Source organism: Bombus pyrosoma, linkage group LG5 (genome assembly GCF_014825855.1).
Source record: "Bombus pyrosoma isolate SC7728 linkage group LG5, ASM1482585v1, whole genome shotgun sequence".
Lineage (NCBI taxonomy): Eukaryota > Metazoa > Arthropoda > Insecta > Hymenoptera > Apidae > Bombus > Bombus pyrosoma.
The window spans coordinates 260,720-277,080 of record NC_057774.1 but is presented as its reverse complement, the minus strand read 5'-3'; the positions used below and the strand labels follow the sequence as shown (position 1 = coordinate 277,080).

The following is a 16,361-nucleotide window of genomic DNA, read 5'->3' as shown; positions in this document are numbered from 1 at the left end:
TTTTGTAACGAACATCTCATACATCCTTATGTTAAGTTTTCGAGAAAGAAGGTAAAATGATGATTTTTTTAATTTCACGCCAAATATCAAATTTTGTAAATTTTTTAGGTACTTGTGTCCCGAATGGTTCCCGTTTATTATATAGCAAATTAAAGTGCCTAGATTGTTAATTAGATTCTTGCAATACTCGTTCAATGTTATTACCAAAGCATTTACATAGGACGAAATAACTAACATTTGCTTGTTCAGATAAATTTATATGATCCTGTTACGTGAGCTATCGGTCTCATATCTCCGTTTTATATCAGACGATCTATTTCCTCCATTCTAGCATAAATCGTCCGTGCCGCATCAGAATTTCGTGATCTACATCTCCTATCGTATGCCCTGAATTACAGGAAGTTGATTTCGATGGCTACCTTACTTTGATTAGACTGAAATTTCAATCCTCGTAATTCACGTCGGAGCACGTTGTTATGAATTTCTTCTGATTCGCATATATCGAGTGCCATAAAAAAGAGAACGAGTAAACAAATTGATGTACAGATTGAGAACCGAGTAGGATTTTTTACCTCGTTCAGCAAAACCTACGGGGGCATTGACAGAGAACATCGATCCCGAGTAAACGAAAACGGAATCGTTTAATTGATATCCTGAGTAAACTGAGACACGCGCGCTTCTTGCCGACTCGTTAATCCAAGAATAAATATCATCTCGTTTAATCTCCTCGTCCACTTAACACTTTACGCTTTAATTAAAAAGATAACACATGAAACAGAGAAATCCCTCGTACAGAGAAATCTACAAAATATGTGCGTGAATAACAATTTGTTTATTCTTATCCAGTAATAAAATCAAGTGAAGAAATAAGGGCAAGAAATACAATTTTCATAATTTCATATTTAATAACGCGTAATAGGCAGAATGTTGTCGTGTCGTGTTCCGTGATTTCGTTTCCTCCTGGGTTCCTTCCCTCTTTGCAGAATCGATTAACCGATTCAATTTGTTCTCAAACGGCTAATCTCCTTCGCTGTCCACAGCTCTTCGTTTAAAGGAGTGAAATTGAGTTGAGAGTCGCAGCAGCCCGGTGAACGCTCGTGGTAGGGAATAGAAGTAGTAAGGGGCCTGAAAGGGAGCCCGATGGAAGGTCGGCACTGGATGAAGAAACGTAAGAAAGAACGGAACGCATCTAAATGCCGGACTGTTCAACGTCATTCTGTGAGGGTACCGGCGAGGATGGGGGTGAAGAGAGGAGTGTTGGAACCAGGCTGGTGTCTCAATCAGCCAAGCAGGTTGGGGCATCTTGGACCCCTGTGGGTGGAGGATAGAGCTAGCAATGGCTGTGAACTATCCTCAAAATGAAAATAAAACTCCTGAAATTATAAACTCTCATCAAATATCAAAATTATATTTGATAAATAACGTACAGCCATTATGATATATAATGATATTTTTCTTTCTATTTGTAGAAAAACTATAACTTCATAATTTCGTAGAATTTCTTAGAATTTTCTAATTTAGAAACCTGTTGACTTTTTGTTATTTTGCTAAAGAGTCTAAAAAATTTCATCTCTTTTTTCAGCATGAATCGCATAGTTCACAAATTTGTGGTAAGAAATTCCTTGACATGAAATTTATTTATGATAGTGTTCAAACTTTTGGTTTTAATCAGGGCTTAAATCTATCAGTAATCCTTTCGGTCCCGGGCCAGTGACCAATGGTGGGGAGAAAAGAGCGACGCGCGCAGCTTCTCGGCGCAGCGGGGCAGGCCGTCACAACTCAATCTAGTGTCTCCGTGACCGTGCGTTCGTAAGTTTCTCTTTTCTTCTCTTTCTGCATAGTGTGTTATAATTCTTGACACGGAATCGCAGTTTTCGTTGACGGATTAGATTGTATCTGGGATCCTATATTTTCATCTCTCTAGGCTACTAAAACAATGTGATTGTTTGTAAGGTTTGTACCTTAATATCTGTTTATATTATCTTAGTAAACAATATTATTTCCTACGTATCGAATGTGTTTATAAAGACATTTCGCAGTAATTCTTGGGATGTAGATATATATTGATGCTTGTTTGTTTATTCAGTCTCTAAAAGTGAATACATGATAGATTAATTAAACTTTCATTTTATGTATTTGGTAAAATTCTTTGAAGTTTTTAGTATTTAATAAAGTTGTTGATGCTGGAAATAATAAAAAAGCATTTTTATTTTGATGATAGATATCAAATATAAACAAGATTAATGTTAAAATTGATTATTGTCAGTAAAATATGAAATTTAAATTGTAATGTTGATTGTTTCTGTACGTTGCATTTTATTACAGTTCGTAATAGACGACAATATTTTAATTCTTTAAAAATACAAAACGCAACTGTCTTAAAGTAAATCTATTAAATTGGTAAGAAAGTATCATTATAATTTGCATCTTTATAGAGATGTCAAGCAGCTAAATTCATATCATATTCATATTTAATATTTACTCAGTATCATATTTTAAGAGTTGTGAGTAATATAATATCGAGTAATACATAATTTAAATGCAAAATAAATAAAAGTATATCTATAAATTAATAAAGAAATATTTTTCAATAAATAACATAGCTAAGGATTTATAATGAAATACATTTTTTCATTGAATATTCTGTATTAATCTTTTACTATAATATAACAATCGTCACTACGTCACTATAAATAATATATTTATTAGCCAAAACTTTGACAAAAATAAATTTGAGAAAATCACAACAATTTGCATTCTTAATATAATTAGTTATGAAAACAAATAAAAGTATATTTATAGTTTATGATTGTCATATTAATGTAACTTTATAATTTAACTTTTGTTCTGTACTAAACTAATCGCGCCGATTAAAACATCGATTGATAATTTTGCACAAGTATGTAACAATGTATACATTTTGCTTCTGGACGCACTTATGATTACTGATACATATTTGAAAAAAGAAGGTATGCGTCTTTATTAAGATAATATAATATGATATAATATAATATAATAATTAATATACATAATATGTTATAATGTACTAATACATATAATTAATTGATATAATATATATATTTATTAAACAAAAGATTGTATTTCTATTTACTTAGGATAAATTATATATCTAAAATACGGCTTTCGTTATAGCAAACGTTGAACTGGATTTTAAAGAATAGGAAATTTGTAAAAAGTACTCAGTAATTTATAATTACTGACCAATTTTTTTCTTTTTTTTAAATAACAATCATCATTTAACACTAAAATTGACGATGACTAAAATATTATATTTGCATCAAAGAAAACAAAGTGGAAGGTATATGAAAATATACATAATACAAAGGAAGAGATAAATTCATATTCTCTATAAAGAGTTAAAGAAAATTCTTCGAAATACGCTACTACAGATCTATCAAATCTCTCTAAAGAAAACAATTGATTATTTTGATCATTTTAATAATCCTAATAATGCCAGTCATTGATAAGTGTACTATCTCGTATGAATAGTTGCGTCTCGTAACCTGTGTTTGTTTAAGCATTATTTCTTCGTGTGGAACAAATCTCTTCTGAATATCACCACGATCACCATCGACTTAACAGCTTAATTGAATGAGATTACCAGAATCATAAGCATTGATTGAATATTCCCAAGAGCAACGATTAAATTACCATGTACCCTAATTGTAACTGTTTCAACATCTCTTTCTCTTGGTGCGTGTTTCATTCGAAACGAGATTTAAACTTGAGTGTAAAGTAAAGTTGATGATCACTGAAGGTCTATAGGGCTGGCCATCTGTCCCTCGTTGCCACGTCTGCAACGTCTTGGTGGTCCATTTTGGGGCTGGTGCGCAACAGCATCGGCACTAGCGCTGGCAATGAAGCGCTCACAGGTAGAATCTACCCCCTCTCTTTCTCTCACTATGTATGCGCGCTCGCGCACGTGCTCTCTTTCATCCCCTTCTCTTTGCTGTACTCTGCTTTTTTACTCGTATCAGTTGAGAATAGTAGAGAGAGAGAGAGAAAGAGAGAGAAGGAGAGTAGTAAAGCGGGAGACATTCAACCGCGTTGTTCTGGTAGAACTTCTAACAGTGGTCCTTTCTGTCTTCTCTACTGATTGATTGGATACATTGAAAATTAAAACACATAGATCTCTGTACAGTGTGTCCCAGCGATTGTGATGTAATCGGCGATAGAGTAATTCTACGTGAAAGAATATAAGGCTTCGTTTTCGAGAAAATCTAATTTGAAAATTTATCAAGTATACTTGGCTAATTACAGACTAGGTATGAGTAAACAATCGACAGGATGTTATTCTACCACCTCCACGATTGCTTGTACAAGACGAGAGTATTATTTTCCAACACAATCGCGATTAGTAACTTTACGAAAGTTCTAAAGTAAAAAGACGATGCGAGTTTCTGCGATTGAAAGAAGAACAAAACTTCGGAACGTTTTTTTTTTAAGTCACATTTTGTATTATTTGCTGGTACTAATTCAAGTAAATATAAAAAATTTTTCTTTTAGAATCATTAGCAATTGATCTAGCTGGCCATATTATAGCTATGAGAAAACATTATACTATGTCAGGGATCAGGAATACGTTAGTATGATTAGGAATTTTGAGGGATAAGAATACTAACTTTCATTTACATAAATGATAGATATTTTAATACATAACTACAGCGATATTTGCTGCAGAAAAGGCGAATAAAATAAAAATAATATCGATTTTCAAATATTTTATAAGCAATGAGAATAAAATTACCGAATTTCCTAGAAAACATAGAATTTTTCAATTTCTTGATTCTTTTAGATAATTAAGACGTCAAACGTCTTGATGTTTTCAAATTATAGATATAAGAAAGCATAAAAAAAATTTAATACAAATAGGAAAAACTTCTAATATTTAAAGGGTTGAAATTACGGATATCATTTCGTAGTGGCATTTATGATTCCTTAAGTTGAGTAGCAAAAGCTTTCCTATTAACTCGAATAACAAGACTTATTTTAAGAACACCATGGAATATCTCTTCCTGTTATGCATCCGTTACAAGAATCTGCAACTTGGTACCGAGCACAATGCTGAAAATGCAAGTTATGCACATCTAATGCTATAAGCTACAAATCTATAATGATAATAAACACGTAGACAAAATAAAATTATTATTCACTTCGTTTCTTCGTTTCTTTAAAACAATCTATAATATTAAAAAAATGTGAACAGGCTATTTTAGTTAATCTACAATTATAACACTAATTGATAACAAGTTAATAAATATAAACAATAACGTTTGAGTCGAACTTTTATAACACATACAAGCGTTTTTTGTACATTTTATCACTGTTGTATCATAGGGGAAGATAGGGGAAGATAGGGCAAGATGGAAAATTGTTGTTTACAAGAAACTGTGGATATGTATTACCGTGCACACAAAATGAAAACAAAGAGGTCATCAGCAGGAGTAAATATCAGTATGAAAATATCGACGTGAAAGATTATACGTGTCATAAATTACAACGCAATTTATTCCAATTTTCCTAATTTTGTCATAAGCATACATAAACCTTGCAATAGCATTTTGTACAGTTGTGTATATTTTTTGTCGATCTGAAAATGGCAAATTCATATACTTTATAAGTTATTCTTTCACAAACGTAGAATTTTTGGTACAAAATAATTTGTTATTTTATAAAAAGATACGTAAAGTATTAGCATGTTATGGAGCAAGATGGGATTGGATGGGTGAGTGAGTGAATTTTTGTCAACAATGTCTAACCAAGAGACGTTATGCCATGGTCATTCCAGAGGTAACGTCGACTAAAAAGGGAAGAGAAGCAATCAACATGGAAAATAGAAATTTTAACTTCTTCGCCATATAGACAAGAACTATTTCAGTTTAAGAAAGCATCTACAAAAAAAATGAAACGAAACCTAGCAAGCGAGGAGGAAAAAATATCAGAAAGTTCAAGAATAGCTCCAAATAAATTAGAAGTATAAGAAAATAGAAGTTTTCTACCTTCAGTTATTCTAAAACATATTCAATAAATTATATTTCGACTATAATTTATAGAATATAATTAGATAAAATACAATTGATAAAAAATGATTATTGATTTTTTAATTTTTATAATATCAGACTTTTTGTATGAATTTAACAGTGAATATATATTGGATGTAAAAGTACTTCAATAAATGTTATATGAAAAACATATTCAATTTTCTTCACATTTCTTCTTAGCTACATATACCATCTTATCCTCCTTCTCCTACACGATCAAATAAAAAATAAAAGAAAGTAATACGTATATGCTAAGAGCATGTGGAGCATTCATTTGAAACGTCCGATAATCGTATATACTATTAAGTTACTGAGAAAACAGAACGGTACAAAGTGGCCGATGAAAATATTAGCCGCATATATACATACATAAATATCATAAAGCGGAATTAAATTATATTAATTGCGAATTTTCTGTAGCTACATTTTATTGTTATTTATAAATTCATATGGAAGTGTTACAGATTCTTTAAATCCTTGAAATTAAACCTGTATCAATTTACAACTGTTTTAGAAAGATGTCACGTTGGTTCGATCAACCGAGCATACTCCTGATGAGTGTGATGTTGTTTAATACAGTAATGTGGAATACAGCGAAAAGTTCGATAATGAAGTGTGAGGAAGCAAAATTAAAATGCGCCTTCAGAACAGGCTGTGGCGCAGCTCTGCAACATTATCTTACGGGTTGTGCACCCGTTCTCCAAGGGAATGATTGTTCCGAAACCTGCCAACATGCCCTTATTGCTCTTACAAGCACCGATGAGGGCAAAGAACTTATGACAGTACTTATTATATTATCTCTGCTTTTGATAACAAATAAATATTATTTATTCTGATTAATATCAATGTAAATATTCAACGATACAACACTAACAACGAATATTTTAAACTAATATTTTATTCTACGCAAATTTTTTATAAGCATAACAATTTATAATACAAATTCAAAAACATATGAAAATATTTATAAACAATATATATGTATGTTTATAAACGATATATTAGGTTACTTTTTTCATTAAAGTATTTATAAAAAAATAAAATTTCGTCGGTTATAGTTTCTTTTTTCTTTCTTTGTTTTTTGTTTTCTCTTTTTAATGATAAAGATTTTCATTTCAAGATACCGAATTTAATTCAAATTAATGAATTTATTCTTTGTATTAATTTTAATTTCTTGAAGTTGTATCATTACATCTATTTAAATTTTATTTGCATGTACTTTGCTTATATGGAGGATACAATTTTTTAATGAATATTTATATCTTGTTTTTGTTACTTAGTGTGAATGTGAGGATGAATTATGTTCTGAGTCGAAACAAAGAGTAGAAATATGTAGATCGTCTGTAACAATGGCAATGAATAGGACAAGGTTATCCTGCAGAATAGCAACTTGGATTTGTAATGCAGACGCTCTTTGCCAAACTGCGCTTACATATTACAATAAATATTGCAAGAGTATGTTTCAAGGACGAAAATGTACTAGACGGTAAATATGTTTTTTAATACGAAAATAAATAAAATCCAAAAAATATGTGATACGAAGTTAGAAAATAATTTATGTAATACACAAATGACTTCTTAAGGCAAATATTTTAGATGTAGAAATTCGATAAATATCTTAACAAGACAAGAAAAGGCTGCAAAATTGAATACATGTCAATGTGATGGTTTTGAAGAATATGATTGTAAAGGAATTCATAGAAATATGAATCTTTTATGTTTTGGAAAAATACATCATGGTTACCGTGATGTTAATGTCGAAGATGATAGGGAAAGTGAATTTCTAACACCAAACATGAGTCTTAGAGGAAACGGTGTTCAAATATTAATGGACAGAGAACTATTTTTACTTTCTTTATTGATTTATCACATACTTAAAGCGAGACAAGGCAAGATTACTCGTTATATTATTCTTTCTCACTTTGAAATATATACTACTGCGCATAAAATAAATTGTGATTATTTTACAAATAACATAAGCATCTAAATTTATAGATTGTGATACTTTGAAAAATTGAGTTTAAATATTTAATTTTAATTTATCGAAAATTCTATTTTTTCAGACTGATGATTAGAAAGAATCCAGAAAGATCTCCAAAAAGCAACAGTATTCCATGAAACCAATGACCAAAGATCTTTATCAACATTTTTAATCAATATTTGAACAATTTAATACTGGTATTAGTGGATTACTTTTTCAATATGATAAATAATTTAACAGCATGACCAACGAATGCATAACTTATGAAATATTTTTATGGGTTTATTATCAAATTTACACAAATGGAAAAAACAGAGAGGAAGAAGCTTGTATAGTAAAAATATTGTATAATGATTGTATTATAGTATCTATAATTGAATAATTCGTTGCAAGTATTTAGTTATAAATCAGTTTTATTTATGAAGATATAATTATGTAAATATCTACATACCGAAATACGATCATTGTTTTTCCCTTTCTCTTTTTTTATCAAATTTATATTCTCGAAAATTCTTCTCTTGTAGAAAAATATTTTCTTAAAAGGATCTCCAACGCAAATATATTACATTTATTTTGGAAAAATATAATTATTCACATTTATTCTACTAACAAAATATTATGGAGATAATAAAACAATTCTGCTGTAAATTGTTTTCCAAAAAAGGACTGAAGTGAAATTAATGTAAAGAGAACAATGTTCTTTAAGAACAAAAAATTGTCGGGATACGTACGGTATATTGTTATATTTATGTGAGTTTGAGCGTGTGTAAATGTTTTTATACTATTTTTAGATATTTGTTTTTATATCTAATTATGATTAACTCAGACCTTTAATAATGATGATTTGTTAGAACATTGTTAATAAAAGCATAATTGAAGTTCAAAGTTTCTACAGTTTGTATTCTAATTACATGAAAAGTTACCGAGTAAATAAATAAAAAAACGAAGGTTATACAAAATGATGTACTACAAAAAATTTACTAAATATAAATTGTCTGCAATTTTATTATAATTTATGGAGTTCAAATATTTCAAAGACTCTTCAATATTATCTAGTATTTATTTTATTGTATAATATTTAATTGATATTATGACAAGGAGTAGATTTATATCTTATTAACTTTAAAATATTAATAAATGTATTTACAATCTTGTGTTTTTGAAACTTACTTTCATTGCTTATTTGTTCTTATAAAAAGTACAACGCTTTTACAAAATTTTTTTGTATGTATATTGAAAGTTTTCAATTTCGCAATATGAGAACAAAATTTTGGTGTACCTGATATTAAATACATAAGAAGGAAGTGTAACATGAAGCGTTTTTCATGATTTTATTGGATCATTTTATTAATTAAATGTACCGAAAAAATAAACAATCTAAGGAAATCCGTCATCATCCTCTTCTGCCATTTCCTTAGCAAGCTCTAGATCTTGTTGTTCTCTTTCTCTACGTTCTTCAGCCGATTCAAGATCTTTACCATAGGATTTTGGAGGATACCTCATAGCCTTAACACTTTGATTGTGTAAGTCTAAACAGAAAGTAATTCTTTGATGAAACGCGAGTAATGGTTCTTTAGTACAATAAATATCTGTAGTTTCCTTGCTACGCATGTATCCATTTTCTGGTTCTAAGGTAGCTTCAATTACACCATCTCTAATAGCTTTAGCAACAATAAATTCAGCATCGACACTAGAATCCAAACCAAGCTTCTTTGCAATATCTGTGGGAGAAATTCTGGAATAGGACAGTCCAATTGACCTAATTGCAGTTTTAATAACATTGTGCCTCAATCTCAGGATTAAAGTAAATGTATGATCGGCTCTAAATTGTGGGCCAAAGTTTTCTAAAACTTCCCCAAAACGTTGAAGATTTCCTAAACGCACAGCCTGAGTCAGCTGGAAATATGGAGCTAATGCACGACGCATAGCAGCTTGTCTGAAAGTTTGACGTTCTGGAATATCTCCAAGTAAAAGTTCCACAGTTACAGCCAGTTTTTGTACTGTTTGACGGAAACCTACTGCAGTACTTTGTGGAGCTTTTCTAAGAGCCTGTAAGAAAGATAAAACATTAATTTTAAATTACACAATTTTTATTCGGAATCTTATTTCTTCTGATAACATTTTGATTTGAAATTTATATATTAAGAAGAATGTTGACTTACCTGTACTAAATACTTATGTGCAGCAGAATATTCTAATCTAGCAGCTTTTATGCGTCCCAAATAATATAAAAATCTAGCCCATTCATTATTGCTGGCAGATTCTGGGAAAGTTGATTTCAATACAAGTTTATCTGCCTGATCATACAAATTATAATGTAAATAGTTTCGTAATAAACAATTAATTAATACAGCCTGTCCTTCAAAGTCATTTCTAAGCGTTGCTGTTCTCAATCTCAAGTGCAATATTCCGCGAATTTTATCCAGTCTCCCAATTAGTTCATATGCCCTTGAATAATAGAAATAACATTTGGCAGCAATCAGGTCAATTGTACGTCTATTTTGAGCAATAATTTTTTGCAATAATGCCTCAGAGCATTGAACAGATTCTTCATGTTTTCCAGCATCAATTAAACGTACAAGAACTAGTAAATGAATGTAAGTATCAATTTCAGGTAATGGAGTTATGGTAGAGATGCGAAGTTTCTGCGTTTCTTCAAATTCAGCAGAATCTTCTAACCATGACAATAATGCATCACGTTCAGCACATGGTTTAGGATAAAAACTTAGAATTACTCCACGTAGAACATTCGAGTTCAATCTACGACGTGTATTAGGTAGTGTACGCAAAGCTCTTAAAATAAAACGTGGTTCTTTGCTTTGTACAGCTTTTTCTATTTGACGAGCATGCTCGCGTATATCGTATATTGTTTGAAGATCAGCATCTTTTTTATCACAAACATCTCCATCACCATTTTGACCCTCAAAGATTATTTCAACATCCATAGCTTCAGAATTTTTAGCCGTAGGTACACCCATTTTAGTTCCTCTATGGAAATTAAATTTCTATTAAGCACAATATTCTAATCTTACAACATACAATATCATTTAATTTTTACAAGCTTCTCAATGTAGACGCGCGCGCGCGCGCGTGTGTGTGTGTGTGTGTGTGTGTGTACATACATATACCTATAATATCCAACTCATTGTATCACATTTTCCAATAAAATAATTTTGTAAATTATCCAATATTTATAAAAAGTATTATATAAAATTAAAAATATGAAGCTAGATTTAAACTTTGTAATAAAAAATTTAATAACCAAATTCAAACTTCCTTGTTGTCAATTTAATACCGTATTCTCTTTAAATAAATCTTTCACATTTTATGATTTTATTATTTGATATAAGACTTGTAACGTGTAAAAGTAACAATTACTGAAAAGTAAGAGTAACATTTTACATTCACCTTTGCTTTAAACTTTTGCAGAAAAACTGAAAATTCTTAATACAAGTGCAATTCTACGTTTTCATCGCACCAATTCACAGTTGTACATAACTCAATCCAACCATCTGCAAAAAATTTAATGAATTTCTAGCTAGGGTTTTTCACTTCCGCATAAATTACTCATTTTTTTGCAACTTATCATAATATCAAAATTATTAATATTATTGTTAATATTTAAACAATTTCTTATGTATAAAACTTTGTATTTGCTATAAAGTATACATAATATAAAATTATCTGATATTAAATGTATACAATTTATAAATATATATCATAAATTCTTTTCATTATAAGTGTTTAAAATATTAAACACTTTATATGGAAAAATTATTTACTTTTTTATTATAATAAATTGTTGATAAGTAGCGTAATTCAGTGGTTTGTATAATTCAATCACTGTTGGCCATCTAACTAAATAATTAGATCAATGGATAAGAGTGCGATTAGTACACGATCATATTCGTGGATTAAGTAGGCATGAGGTAACCTTGGTAGCAAATAATACAATATTTTTAATTATGATGATGTAAATAATTGTGTTAAAATAAAATCGCGGATTTCACTTATTAGTTTTCATGTCACATGTCAACATGAATTTAAGCAAAAGTGAAAAATTGTTGGCCGCTAAGAAAAAGGTATGATGTTTTGAAATATTGACAGCTACATAAGTATCATTTTTATTATTCAATTTACGTACAAAAAATGTATACTTATATTTATAGGACTTCGTAAGTTCCAGCAACATTTTAATTATTCATTCTCTTATATTTTTGTATCTTTGAATATTTAGGTTATGTTAGCTGTCAAACACTTATTGAATTTTAATTTTACATAATATTTACACTTTAAAACGTAAATAAATAATTTGAAAAACCTTATTATTTCATAAGTTAGATTAGTATAAAAAATGTTATCATTACTTATGTTTCATAAAACTTCCTTTTTGTTAGCTCAGGGAATTTCAATTAAGAAAAATGCAAAATAATCCAGATGATTCTGTGAAACAAAAATGTCACTCTGTCAATTCATTACCTTCGCAGGTGAAATAAATTTATATATTATAATAATTATGACATCTTTTTATTTAAATCCATGTGCATATGCAATTATATTTTTCCTTGTAATCTTTATTATGTTTTAATTGTTATAAAATGCAAAAAGTTTTTTAATTAATTTGTTAAATTTTGCAGTATCAAAATGCAGAAACTGACACATCACATTTAGAAGGTGCAACTAATGCATCGACAATAGAAAATCTAGAAAATGATATAGTTCAAGAATTTCAAAAAGATGAAGTACTATCCACAAATTCAGTGGTAACTTCAGAAAATTCCATAAATCATGATAAAGTACATTATTCTACAGAAGAAATTATCAACACAGAAAGTGTACAAGAAATTAATACATCAGAAGCAGCGAGTAAAGTGGATTTTTATGATCTTCCAAAAGTACAAAAAGAACATCTCTTGGAGATGGCTTCTGCAGTTGCAGATGTTTTAAAAAATGAATCAGAACATATAGAAACATCCCTTGATACTGATTTAATGTATCATAATCAATTTTTAAGTCCTTATATGGAAGAGCAGAAAAAAGTTGTTAATGAATTGCATATTGAGCTTAGTAATGCTGTAAGTGTATATATGCATATAAATTTTGTAAAAAGTATCTAGATCTAAACATTGAAAAAAGAAATAGTTCAGAAATAAAATTGTTTTAATAATTTAATTAGCGTAGCAGGATTTCAGAGTTAGAAGCCAAATTAGAAGGAAAAGAAACAGAATTTCAGGTAGAATTGGCACAAGAAATAGATCCTTTAAAAGAGCAACTTCAGGTTCATACCCAGACTACTGGCATTCTAATAGCAGAAAAGGCAGAACTTACTGCTGCTCTTAGTCAAGCTCAACAAAGCATTAGACAAAGTTCAGGTTTGTTATTTTAATTAATGAGATCTTCTAAGCAGAAGTGTGCGCATACGTACGTGATTATACATTTTCAATAAATTAAAAATTAATATATTTTTTAGAGGAATCTGAAGAAATGACAAGAAAATTAAAAAATTCACAAATTCGCATAGCTGAATTAGAGAAAGAAATATCTACTGTAAAAAATAATAATGAAGAATTGAGGAAAAACATTCATCAATTACAAAGTGAATATGATTCTCTTAATAACAGATTTTTTGAATTGGAGAAAGAAAAAGAAGATTTAAGTTTAGAAGCATCAGAATTAAAGCAAAAACTGAATTTGAAGAAAACAGAATTAATTGCTGTTCAACAAGAACTTCAAGAAAAAACAGCGTTGCTTTCATTAAGCGAACTTAGAATACAACAGGTAATACATGTGCATTATCGTTGGTTAACTGTATGTGAAACATTTTTCACATACTTCTTTGCCTTTGTAGATGAAAGTTGCTACAACAACAGAAGAGGAGAAACATGCAGTAATTCTTTTGGAGCAAGAATTAGCACAAACTAAAGAAGCTCTGAAAATTGTTAGTGTTGAAAAGGATGAAGCCAATAAACAGTACCAGAATTATGTTAAACAATTAGATACCCAGCAGGCAAAATTATTAGAAGAGGTATTTTTATATTCTCTGTAATGAAATTTGAAAGCGCAACGAAACATGATAAATTTTTTAAAAATTAAATGTCATTTATAGATAAAAACACAAAGAGGTGGTATAGAAGATTTACAACGTAGAGAACAAAATTGTGTACAAAGAATTTCAGAGCTTGAGCAACAATTACAACAAGAAAGAGAAAAAGCAGGGAATTTATCATCTTTACAAGATCGTAAAGATGAAACGGATAATCTGCTGAAAAATATAGATGAACTTACATTGGAACAAGAAAGGCTTCACATTTTATTATCTGAGAAGGTAGCATTTTTGTATTAATTTTTACTATAGAAAGTAAATAAAAATTATTTAAAATTACATCAATCTATTAATTAATTAAAATTTTCTTCCATATATTTAGGATTCACAAATTGAAATGTTGACAAAAAGTCTAAATGATTTACGAGATGCAAATAATCAAGGAGCAGAAGTAACAAAACTAGTCAGTGCTCTCGAAAGTGAACAATTAGGGGCATCGAGAGCAGTTCATCAAAATCGACAATTAAAAGAGCAACTGACTGATATGGAAAATGCGTTTGTTTCTTTGGTAAGCGTAACATTAAATATTGGTAAAACATATTAATGATGTGATAAACAAGAGTAAATAAACTACATAAATTTTTAATACAATTTTAAGAGTAATGCTAAATTGGATTTAACTGAACAACTTCAAGCAGAACGTTCTATAGGAAGAAAGTTAAACGTTCAATTAAATAACGTAGAAAGTGAGTTGGGACAACTGAAAGAAAAATTAAGGGAAAAAGAAGCTATTCTTGAAGAGGTTGAAAAAGAAAGACTTCAAAATGCTCAAATAGCAGATCAAATACAGCATTATCAAGCTCAATCGCATCATGTAGATACTTTCCAACGAGAACTTCAACATGCTATAGTAATTATTTGTTTAATTATATTAAAAGATTTCGTTCATTGATGTTAAACATTTTTCTTGCTCTATTTCTGTTTCAGATTACTATAGAAAGATTAGAAAAGGAAAAACAAACACTTATGGAGAAATTGAAAGAAAAAAATGTAGCCAGTTCCATCTCCGAAGTTGATTCACATTCTGTGAATGCTAATAAAAATGTATCAAAATCGAGAGAAAAAGTACATGTAGAAAGCTCAAACGAAAATGATGTTATAATATCTGAACCTGTAAAAAAACTTGAACAAAGATTTAAAGAAACAATGGAACGAGTCGCAGAGCTTACAGAAGAGAAACAGAAGCTTGAACATCTCGTTTTACAGCTTCAAAGTGAAACAGAGACAATAGGTACAAATAGATGGTTTTTAAATAATTATTTACACTCTAACTTTATCTTTATATTCATAGAATTATCTCCCTTTTTTATTTTTAGGGGAATATATAACATTATATCAAAAACAAAGAGCTGTTCTACAGAACAGAGCAATAGAAAGAGAACAGGTATTTCGACAATTACTTGAACAAAGAAATCAGCAACAAGAGCAATTACATAAATTGAAAGTTTTGGTTAGTGACTTTCTTAGCAAGGAATACATACCTTCCAATGGAACAGAATGTCAAGTTGAAACAGGTACTTATAATATAATATTCTATTTCAATTATCTTACTTGAAATTTATTTACATAATAAAAGTGATTGTATTAATCAAAAGAGATTAATATGTACTGCAAATTAATATATATATAATCATTATTTATTAGTCGAAATTTAACGAAACAAATTATTTTTCAGCAACGGGTTCTAATGATTCTGTAACTATAAAAAGAAAAGAGGAAGTAATAGATCCACGAGTAGAAAATAAAAGTGTTTCGGAACTCCTAGATGTTCTGACAGAGATAAAAGATTGTAAAGATTCCTGTATGTTTGAACCGAATTTTCATCCATGTCCTTGGTGTTCCGGAAAATTACTTACAGTATAAAGCATATGTTATGTATATATCTTATATATTTTTTAGTATAGAACATTAATATAAAATTTTTAATCAACGACGATTTGTAGAACAATTGTATATAAGGTAAAATCCATAAAAATTGCAATTTGTAAGTGATTGATATGAAAAAAGGAATGTTTTCCTCAAAAGCAATTGCTCTTTTCTATAAGGTATGGAAGAAAAAAAATCATTTAAGCCTAAAATATTATTTAAGGAATTGTTGAAGATATATAAAGTATTTTTTAAGTAATTATCTTTTTCCGTACATGCTTTATTACTTTCTTCTTAATGGAAAATATATATTTCTCTACAAAAAGTAAAAATTAGTTCTATTTTAAAT

At 29.4% G+C, this 16,361-nt stretch overlaps 3 protein-coding genes across 7 annotated transcripts; 2 read left to right on the top strand and 1 right to left on the bottom strand.

The window, feature by feature from the left end:
- The first annotated feature begins 1,796 nt into the window (after positions 1-1,796).
- Positions 1,797-9,360, top strand: LOC122567428 (growth arrest-specific protein 1-like). Of its 2 annotated transcripts, none has more exons than XM_043725911.1 (5): positions 1,797-1,953; positions 6,577-6,844; positions 7,343-7,548; positions 7,659-7,951; positions 8,126-9,360. In XM_043725911.1, exons 2-5 carry the CDS (start codon positions 6,581-6,583, stop codon positions 8,128-8,130), a joined length of 768 nt encoding a protein of 255 aa, XP_043581846.1. In that variant the 5' UTR covers positions 1,797-1,953; positions 6,577-6,580; the 3' UTR covers positions 8,131-9,360. The 2 variants fall into 2 exon arrangements, with proteins under 2 accessions (XP_043581846.1, XP_043581847.1); XM_043725912.1 differs by having other exon boundaries at positions 1,802-1,953; positions 6,581-6,844.
- LOC122567427 (probable 26S proteasome non-ATPase regulatory subunit 3) lies at positions 9,085-11,555 on the bottom strand. 2 transcript variants are annotated; one of them, XM_043725909.1, is made up of 3 exons: positions 11,452-11,555; positions 10,206-11,031; positions 9,085-10,092 (listed from the first exon to the last, which is right to left on the bottom strand). In XM_043725909.1, the coding sequence occupies exons 2-3, from the start codon at positions 11,019-11,021 to the stop codon at positions 9,421-9,423; spliced, it is 1,488 nt and encodes a 495-aa protein (XP_043581844.1). In that variant the 5' UTR covers positions 11,022-11,031; positions 11,452-11,555; the 3' UTR covers positions 9,085-9,420. The 2 variants fall into 2 exon arrangements, with proteins under 2 accessions (XP_043581844.1, XP_043581845.1); XM_043725910.1 differs by lacking the exon at positions 11,452-11,555 and adding an exon at positions 11,306-11,434.
- Positions 11,556-11,925: 370 nt separating this feature from the next.
- Positions 11,926-16,315, top strand: LOC122567946 (golgin subfamily A member 2-like). 3 transcript variants are annotated; one of them, XM_043727133.1, is made up of 13 exons: positions 11,926-12,125; positions 12,441-12,530; positions 12,681-13,118; positions 13,220-13,415; positions 13,514-13,821; positions 13,892-14,068; positions 14,150-14,368; positions 14,469-14,654; positions 14,745-14,996; positions 15,074-15,377; positions 15,463-15,660; positions 15,822-16,021; positions 16,090-16,315. In XM_043727133.1, the coding sequence occupies exons 1-12, from the start codon at positions 12,066-12,068 to the stop codon at positions 16,007-16,009; spliced, it is 2,616 nt and encodes an 871-aa protein (XP_043583068.1). In that variant the 5' UTR covers positions 11,926-12,065; the 3' UTR covers positions 16,010-16,021; positions 16,090-16,315. The 3 variants fall into 3 exon arrangements, with proteins under 3 accessions (XP_043583068.1, XP_043583067.1, XP_043583069.1); XM_043727132.1 differs by having other exon boundaries at positions 11,927-12,125; positions 15,822-16,315; XM_043727134.1 differs by lacking the exon at positions 12,441-12,530 and having other exon boundaries at positions 11,927-12,125; positions 15,822-16,315.
- The last annotated feature ends 46 nt before the right edge of the window (positions 16,316-16,361 follow it).

Bases quoted from the DNA above. Each gene is read 5' to 3' on its own strand.
- LOC122567427 (XM_043725909.1), bottom strand. From the start codon at position 11,021: ATGGGTGTACCTACGGCTAAAAATTCTGAAGCTATGGATGTTGAAATA. The intron at 10,093-10,205 runs GTAAGTCAACAT...TCTTTCTTACAG, and splicing joins CACATAAGTATTTAGTACAG to GCTCTTAGAAAAGCTCCACA.
- LOC122567428 (XM_043725911.1), top strand. From the start codon at position 6,581: ATGTCACGTTGGTTCGATCAACCGAGCATACTCCTGATGAGTGTGATG. The intron at 6,845-7,342 runs GTACTTATTATA...TTTGTTACTTAG, and splicing joins AGGGCAAAGAACTTATGACA to TGTGAATGTGAGGATGAATT. The intron at 7,549-7,658 runs GTAAATATGTTT...CAAATATTTTAG, and splicing joins GGACGAAAATGTACTAGACG to ATGTAGAAATTCGATAAATA.
- LOC122567946 (XM_043727133.1), top strand. From the start codon at position 12,066: ATGTCACATGTCAACATGAATTTAAGCAAAAGTGAAAAATTGTTGGCC. The intron at 12,126-12,440 runs GTATGATGTTTT...CCTTTTTGTTAG, and splicing joins TGTTGGCCGCTAAGAAAAAG to CTCAGGGAATTTCAATTAAG. The intron at 13,119-13,219 runs GTAAGTGTATAT...TAATTTAATTAG, and splicing joins ATATTGAGCTTAGTAATGCT to CGTAGCAGGATTTCAGAGTT.